General features: G+C 42.2%; 1 protein-coding gene across 2 annotated transcripts in view; it reads left to right on the forward strand.

Moving 5' to 3' along the window:
- Positions 1 to 363: 363 nt before the first annotated feature.
- The window catches only part of ABCG8 (ATP binding cassette subfamily G member 8), a 14,103-nt gene continuing 5,330 nt past the window's right edge, over positions 364 to 9,136 (forward strand). Inside the window, exons 1-6 of one of the 2 annotated variants that reach the window (XM_029085955.1) lie at positions 364 to 435; positions 1,790 to 1,894; positions 2,455 to 2,611; positions 5,167 to 5,405; positions 5,822 to 5,954; positions 7,682 to 7,951. In XM_029085955.1, coding sequence (XP_028941788.1) covers positions 364 to 435; positions 1,790 to 1,894; positions 2,455 to 2,611; positions 5,167 to 5,405; positions 5,822 to 5,954; positions 7,682 to 7,951 — 976 coding nt within the window. The remainder of the gene's footprint in view (positions 436 to 1,789; positions 1,895 to 2,454; positions 2,612 to 5,166; positions 5,406 to 5,821; positions 5,955 to 7,681; positions 7,952 to 9,136) is intronic. The other variant, XM_010172155.1, reaches the window with a different exon arrangement.

The following is a 9,136-nucleotide window of genomic DNA, read 5'->3' on the forward strand; positions in this document are numbered from 1 at the left end:
CAGCTCCCCGCTGTCCCTGGGTCAGGGCAGATGGCTGCCCCGGCGCTCGCCTCCCAGGGAAGTGTCTAAAAGAAAATGGAGGGGGTCTCAGTTCCTTCTCTTCCCTGAGAACAACTGACAGGCGATTAGCTGAAGCCGCTATCTGATGTACCTTTAGCCCGAGCTGTTACTGTCCCAGAGGAGGGGGGTATTTCCCTGCCCACAGGGTCACGCCAGCTGCAGAGACGCAACACGCCAGGAGAAATGGTGCTGCGGTGAAGGCGCCTGGAAAGGGCTGAGCTCAAAACCAAGAGAAGGATTTCCACAGCTTTCAAAGAGACAATAGTCAAACCACTGCAGGGAGCGGGACCTTCCACTGACAACATGAAGGAAGTCACTGAAAATGTCTCTCTGGACGGTACCGGCTGGAGCCAGGTGGCATGCGAGGGCTCGGCGGTGAGTGAGATCTGTGGGGAGGGACCCGATGGGCTCGAGCATCACACAGCCGCAGCACTTTCCCGGGAGCTGGGAGAGGGGGTGGCCTCCCATCCAACCGCGCTTTCTCAGGCAGTGAGCCCTTTCCTCCTCCATCCAGCTCTGAAACAGGGAGCAGAGAGCATCCTCACCCCCACAAGGGCACACTGGGGACGAGGCCGATGCCACGCAAGCTGCACTCAGACGCCACAGTGGTGGGGCTCAGGGAAGGGATCTTCAAATATGCGGATGGAGCAGAGGGTCCCTGAGCATGGCCTGGAATGGCTTTCCCAGGACATGCCTCAGGCTGTAAAACCATCTCCCCACATTTGCTGGGGACCACCTGTTGTTTTTTTTTTAAATTAAGTTCAACACAAGCCAGAGTACAGAGTGTTTTGGTAGCGGGGGGCAGCTGGGAGGGCGTTAAGGTGGCTTTTCAGGCTGCTTGGTATCATGGTCCTTTCCACTCTGTATCTAGACTGAAAAGATCAATTAGCCTCATTTGCTGTGAGGGTACAAAGTACACACAAAGACTGTGGTCACCATCTGCCAAAGATATCACGGGCATGGATAGGGTCCACTGCACAGGGAACAGGTACGTTTGCTTTGGCTAGGAATGGGTCTGACTCGTAGGAAAGGCACAAGATATGGCTGCCTGGAGTAAAAACTACAGGCGTGCACACAGAATCAAATCCTAAGCCAGAAAGCTGTCCCAGCAAAGACTTCTCAATTGCAGCTATATGCAAAAGGTTGACCAAGCTACATAGAAACTGTTATTTTAACTTACATCTTAGAACACCAAGTTTCAGTTGACAAACTGTGAATTTGAAAGACAGGAGAAAAGGAGACTGTACTTGTGGTCACACACCTACTTGTTCATAAAGCCTCCAAGTTAACGAGTCCCTGTGGAATTCAATAACAAGCATAACTTCCAGTGAACCTTAATTTTTAGCTGCCATAACTTATGAATTTCAATATGCACCATTTAAGTACATTTTTTCCTCAAAAATAGAAATAGAGCCCAATCTCTTTATGGTGGCATGACAATTATCTCTGTTTTGAAAGTGAAAAACTGAAAGTTTAAACCATTTAAACTGAAAGTAAATAGAAGAGCATAGCACCGTATGTTTTGCCCTCACACACACCGCTAGAACAAAGTACATTCCACACTGATTAACAGATAACTCGTTTCAACCCTTCTGACTTTAGCACTACAGTAACTCTTCAACAATACTGTTATATCCCATAAAATACATTTCCTTTTCTGCTTTGCCTTTTCTGAACTAAAATTTTAACAGGACTTTAGGTATTGTAATTAACCTAATCACTTTTCCAGACAAAGGCCCAGGACACTATTTTTTGCTCTGAAGAAGATAACAGCCTGTATTTCACATACAGCGGAAAATCAAACGTTCTCGAGGTCAAAGAACTCAACTACCAGGTAAAAGTTGTACTTTAAATACTCCCCTTCAGCAAGGAGCATATCCAGCAACACCCATGTCTATGTGCAAGCCACTTTAAAAGCAAACAAAGTTGAAGTTCACAACACTGATTCATGCAACCATTGCAAAGTCAAATGCACAGAGGTGTTAGGAGAACCATGCTCCTGGCCACAATATTGACAGCATGCTAAACTCTCCATTGTAAATATATCTTTGTCTCTAGGCTCTGTTTTTTTTCTCAGTCTTGAGACAAATTATTCCTCTGAGGGCTGGGGCAGAAGGACTTTTTGTTCAGCTGGGAATGTTGGGAGCCCTTGCTTGGCAAGAATGAGCATATGGAAGGGGACAGGGAGAAGATCACAAATGCAGGGAAGATTTCAGGGAACCAGTGGAATTTTTCATCTCTCTTTGTGCCACCATGACATCTGAAGTAGACTTCACAGTTTTCAGTTTTGTGTAATTTCAAATTGCGTATAAAAATTTAAAAAACCCCCCAAACAATAGGAACAAGTTACCAAGTTTATTGTTTTAATTTAAGGGACTTTTCTTCCTTTTTTAGGTTAACATGGCATCCCAGATTCCCTGGTATGAAAGCCTTGCGCAGATGAAAATGCCATGGACCCGGAAATCGGATCCCCATTCTCACGTGTCAATAATCCAGAATCTGAACTTCAAAGTTCGAAGTGGCCAGATGCTAGCTATTATAGGAAGCACTGGTATGTGCAACCAAATTTTGTGATTTGACCAGCTCTCAGATAAAACGTACACAGACAAAAGCAAATACTCTGCAGTATTCTGAATGGCAAAATCTAGCTGAGAAAGAACTACTGGAAAGGTGTCACTTAAATTCATTCTTTTAAAACATATGAGGAAACAAAAAATGGTAAAGGGTGGGAGGAATTTTAAAATTTATTTTCATAACCAATTTTTTTATGGTTATGAAACATTTGCTATTTGTTTCCTGAGGTGTAGTGGGATATTGTTATAACTGTGGCCTGCAGTCCCAGCTCTGCTGGACATGAATCAGCTTCATGGCTCAGATTCAAAACAGGCCAGTTGCAGACATTATTCAGGAACATAGCAGACAACTGAGGCCAGACCCTGTAAAAAAGATCAGTGGCAACGTGCATAGCCGTAAGCAGGAATTCCCTTCAGACTGAAGCTATTCTAGCAGGATAAAATAATGCATTTGGATTAATTAACAGAAACTTATGGAGAAGAAAAGACAGTTCCTCCTGTGATCAGTTTTAAAATGGGTCTCTGCTTTCTTACATCTTTTTTTTTCTTTCATTTCTTGGTGGGACTGTTTTAATCTTCTCCAAGGTGAGGAGAGATAGCCTTTACTCCATGTGGTTAGTTGAGCCTAAGCTTATCTAGGGGCGTAAGAAGTAGACAAGTGACCTCTTAAACTGATGTAAAAAGTACCCATACTTTGGAGGTAAAAACCTTCATGCTGTGTCTCCACTAGACTCTTACATCAGGTTAGCTCAGTGATTCAGTGAAGATGCTCTCTCTCAAAGAAAGGCAAAGCATATTTGCCAAAGAAGTTTTAACTTTATTTCTCAAAAGAGATTTTTCTTCCCCATTGCCATGGGAATTTTTTCTTAAGGATATATTCTCAATGTAACTGAAGTTGTACCTTATGGATTCCCAATAATAAAAAGAAAAGCTTGTGATGAAATAACATATTGAGATATAGATATAGCACCTTTGTAAGGTAACATACACTGAGCTCAAATCCCTTTCAGCAAACTAGTCTAACTATTTCTAAAAGCTGTTTATCATCTATTTCATCAAATGCCTTAGTAAAATGTATTACACTGCTGATGGGTTTCACATTGTCAATGGCAATCAATATGTCAGTCTTAAATAGAGCAATATGTAGTTTACAGATGGATGGGTTTCTTTTTTAAAATGTATATATTAAGAAACAAGTGTGGAGTTAATCTTTCAACAGGGAGACTAGAAATAAATGACATCTAATCATAAGAGAGCTCTGTGTGTTTACATACAGTATCATACAGCAAAAAGGAAAAATTCATCTGCTATTTAATTCCAAATCAGATTTTGTTTCCATTGTTTTATTTTTCTTACCTCGAGCCAGCTTTTCTTAATTATTTAAATGACTTTTTCTCTTAAGTCACAATAATGTTTATTTCAATAATGATTAAGATACTTATTGTCTGTATAATCATTCAGTGCCTTAGTCATTCAGCTGTTCCATCTGCTGCTTCTGAATTCACAATTCCCTCCACAAAGCAAGCTCTTGCCAAGCAAGAAGCTTGGATGAGAAGCTCAACATGAACTGGCAATGCATGCTCACAGCCCAGAAGGCCAATAACCATATCCTGGGCTGCATCAAGAGAAGTGTGGCCAGCAGGTCCAGGGAGGTGATTCTCCCCCTCTACTCCACTCTCGTAAGACCCTACCTGGAGTGCTGCGTCCAGTTCTGGAGCCCCCAAAATAAGAAAGATATGGACCTGTTAAAACGAGTCCAGAGGAGGCCACAAGGATGATCTGAGGGCTGGAGCACCTCTCATATGAGGACAGGCTGAGAGAGTTGGGGCTGTTCAGCCTGGAGAAGAGAAGGCTCCAGGGAGACCTTGCAGTGGCTTTCCAGTACCTGAAGAGGCCTAGAAGAAAGCTGGGGAGGGACTTTTTTCAAGGGCAGGGAGTGACAGAACAAGGGGAAATGGCTTTAAACTGGAAGAGGGTGGGTTTAGATTAGATATTAGGAAGAAATTATTTCCTGTGAGGGTGGTGAGACACTGGAACAGGTTGCCCAGAGAAGTTGTGGATGCCGCCTCCCTGGAAGTGTTCAAGGCCAGGTTGGATGAGGCTTTGAGCAACCTGGTCTAGTGGAAGGTGTTGCTGCTGATGGCAGGGGGGTTGGAACTAGGTGATCCTGCAGCCAGAGCAGGATACCACCTTTTACCTATGTTTAAAAAGTGAAAGAGGTAACAAGAAGACAGAGATCTCACTTCTTGAGTTCACGTTGCAGTACTCAATGCCCAGCTACCCAATTCTGCTAAGACATGACAAAGGTTAAAGCCACGTACTCCATTCCAGAGGAGAGAGACTTCCTGAACATAAACTTGTAGTCAGGATTATCTTTCAAAACCATTCTGGCTTTTTGGCTTTGGAAAAGCTTCAGGAAGGGTTGGGGAAAAGATGTTAAGGAATGAAAACTTCTGTCCACCCTCTGAGACTAAATCATTTTTCAAAATGACAACTTGGAAATTAATTTAATTTTCAATTTTGATCTTTTTAGCTGGTGGAAAGACATCCTTGCTTGATGTGATAACCTGCCGGGATCATGGAGGCAAAATCAAGTCTGGTCAAATCATGATCAATAACAAACCCAGCACTCCCCAGCTTGTTAAGAAATGCATAGCACACGTGCGGCAGGATGACCGACTGCTTCCCCACCTGACTGTCAGAGAAACACTATTGTTCGTTGCCAAACTGCGCCTTCCAAAGTTTTTTTCAGACTCACAAAGGAAAAAAAGGGTAATTAAGCTGTTAGAAAAAAATAAAGTTGTCAAAAATGTGTCTGACAGGAATTATCCAAGAGATCCTGTGTGTTTGGAGTCAGAGCAGCTAATCTGGTATTTTTTTATGTAGATTATGAATTATAAACCTTTTTCTTCTTCCAAGATAGAAACCAGCAATTGTTCCAAAGCTCATAAAAAATGACAATCTAGAGAAAGCATTAGAGAGGCTGAAAGAAGAACTAAATTGCTGATCACTGAGCCTTTTTTAATGTTATCTCTGAAATAAAGACTTGTTTTCAACTCTCTCTTGATCAGATAGCACTGAAATATCCAGAAGAATTTAACCACATTAATTGTGTTTTCATCTCTACCTATGCACGAATGTGCAAATAAACTCTTGCTTTATCTCTGTTACCCTTTGGTTTCCCCCAGGTGGAAGATGTTATAGCAGAACTACGCTTGCGTCAGTGCGCAAACACCAGGGTAGGGAACCAATATCTCCGCGGCGTTTCGGGAGGCGAGAGGCGAAGGGTGAGCATCGGTGTGCAGCTGCTCTGGAACCCAGGTGAGCAAAACCCTGACGCCTTCTTTGTGCCCACCACAGACCACTGGGGAAAATAGGGCAGTAAGTGAAGATAGGAACTTTCAGGGAACAGTCATACACACAGTTGCCCCTGGGGCAGCTTGAGGAGTTCATACTCAGGACACTTAACAGGTCTTCCACCACCCTCTGCCAGAGGTTACCTCTCCATAGCAAAGTTAGACGCAGTGACTGGGTGCTGGTCCATTTACTTAGATGGAAATCAGGGTTGATCACAGATAATACGGTAATTATTACAGCAATAATTCTGTAAATTGAGTGCTTCAGCAGCCAACCCGCTTTCACTTCTGTCACCTTTGCCAATGCAAAAACGGTGACAGAGCCAGGCAGAGGCCCCCAGAAGCCTTCACCCACCACTCTCTAAAACCACCATCACACCAACTACTGACAGTTGCCTGAAGTCACCCTCACAGCAGTGCTATGGGTTGTGCATATCTCTATGAGGTTTGTTTTTTATCTGACCTCGTGCCACAAGTTACTTTGGAAGGCTCCTGGCATATTATAACATCAGGATTGTTTTCCTTTCCTCCAACCCAGTCCATTTGCATGTGCAATGTTAACAGGGAAGGTCATTTTCTTGGCTGTATAGTCAGCCATTGTGGTCTCATGCTGCTCACTGATGTGGCTGGCTCATGTCACAGGTGAACGAGAAATTTCCATTGTCTTCACCAGAAGCAAAACATGAGGCTAAATCTGCAGCTGATTTTGCAGGAGTGAATCACCATCTATCTGCTCTTCCATACACCAACAGCACTAATAAACTTGGCTGAGCCTCTTGTTGAGTGAGATTTCTCATCAGCTCTTCCACTGGAAAATGGATCTGAGAATTTTTTCATGTATAAAGTTATACTTTTATAATTATGGGGCAAGCAGAAGTCTTTTTCTGTAAGAAATGACACTTGGGATTAGATGTGCTGGTACTAAAGTAAAAAAAATAATTAGTTCTAGGAAAAAATAAACAAAGCTTTCTTTACATTTCAAATACGCATTACACCTCTCGGCACAGAAACCACGTCTGTGTACAGACATTGCCTTGTACTGATTGAGGCCATTAAGTTCTATAATAACACAAACAATGCAAAATAATAAAGCCCTTTCAAGTTTGTAACAACCAATAGCAAAATAAGCAAACAAAACCAAAATCCAAACACATGCATATCTTTTCATACGTATGTGCAAACAAGTGCAAAATAAAGCACAGACGGGGAGGTGGAGCTATCTAAATTACTACTGTGTGAGTATTTACATATGAATAATGCAAGAGGTTTAAATATTGAGCAATTAGGTTAAAATATTTCAGTAGGCAGGGTACAAAACTAATACTATTGTATTAATTAATATTCATGTACCTGACATTTGTAGAGGCAAAGTGCAAAAACTGCAGAGAAGAATTAAAATTAATAAGGAATATTAATCTGCATCCCAATTAGAAAAAAAAAAAAAAATCTTGTTTCCAGTGGGAGCAAGATAAGATTTAAAATACTTACTTTTGGTCATCATGCTCAGTAAGATAGGGAGAGAAATTGCCATTGTTGAATATTATGTGATGCTGGTATGAAAAATACTTTGGACTTTAAAAAAAAAAAAGAACATATCAGTGAGATTTCATGCACTAGCACCATTTCACCTAGAATATATTTTCCAAATCAAACATGCTGCTTTCCACAGCTAAACTTAATTGTCTTTGGCAGGAATACTCATACTTGATGAACCCACATCTGGACTGGACAGTTTTACTGCACATAACCTCGTGATAACATTATCCAGACTGGCCAGAGGAAACAGATTAGTTCTTCTTTCACTTCATCAGCCCCGATCAGATATCTTCCAACTGTTTGATTTAGTTCTTCTAATGACTTCTGGAGTCACTGTCTATTCTGGAACAGCTAGAGACATGGTCCAGTATTTCACTGAAGTAGGATATCCCTGCCCAAGGTACAGCAATCCTGCAGATTTCTATGGTTAGTATCAAGCACTGCCATAAAGAAAAGTTACCGGGAATCATTCGCTTTCGTAAGTGTATCAGCTAACACTGATTTTTATTGACGTAACTGTCTTTAGAAATGTCTTATAACTGACTCAAATCAATACTGTAGCAAGTTCAGTTTTTAATAAGATCCTTATCTGTCAGTACAGGAAATGTAACAAAACCAAGGGGTATGGACAAAATCAATTTTAAATAATCCTCCTTCTAACCCTGCCAGGCGTAGCAACTCTTCCACACATTTATTCCCATGTTTTAGCTGGCTGAAACTTTTACCCTCACTGAGAAAGACATGGATGAACTGTTCAATTGCTTTCTGTAGCCAGTTCTCTGACTTCTAAATCAAGAAGTATGGGAAGCTAGTTTCCCAGGGTGAGAAATAATACATACTTGGAACAGTAAATAAGAAAGAGGAGTGCTGCCCAACAGAGCATATTGAAAGGGAGAAAACCCAAACCCAGAACAGCCATCCTTTTATTCCTCTACTCAAAGAAAGTTAACTACATGGTTCCAAATCCATTCCTCTTCTTTTTTTTACTACATGCAAAGGGAGTCTGGCCCTGTTAATCTAACGGCAATAGTCTCTTACCACAGAGGTTGGTTCCATTCCAGCCCTTAGGTCTTTGAACTCAAGTTGGCTTGTACAGACACCAACTGCAATGCTCTGGAGTAACCTCTTCGTCTGTGCCTATGTGGCAGGCAGTGTCAACTGGTATCAGCTGTGCAGAGATAAACAGAAGTTAACCTCAAGTCAAGCCCTGCAAAAAGACCTTTGTCACCACCATGGTTCAGAGCAGTCCTTCTCAGCCACATGCAGCCTTGAGGAAGGCTTGCATCACCCCTGTATGATAATGGAGAACATGAGGCAGTCCTGGCGAAACCTGTAGCTACAGCTTGTGGTCACATGTCCCTAGGACATGGAGGTGGGGAGGGATGAGAAAGGGAAGTGGAAGATCATTTAGTGGTATGAACAGAGTCAGTAACCATAGGAAGAAAACAGAAATACGAGCAGGAGGAAGGTGGAAATGGGACGGGGTGGTAGAGGATGCCACAGCACGAAGGAGCACCTGATGGAAAAGCACAAATGCTGGCTGTGTGACAGAGAAACAGAGACCATGATGTAAGGGAAGAGGTAGGGCAGGTTGGAACTAAGTTCTGAAGG

This window comes from Antrostomus carolinensis, unplaced genomic scaffold (genome assembly GCF_000700745.2).
Source record: "Antrostomus carolinensis isolate BGI_N321 unplaced genomic scaffold, ASM70074v2 scaffold9730, whole genome shotgun sequence".
Taxonomy (NCBI): Eukaryota; Metazoa; Chordata; class Aves; order Caprimulgiformes; family Caprimulgidae; genus Antrostomus; species Antrostomus carolinensis.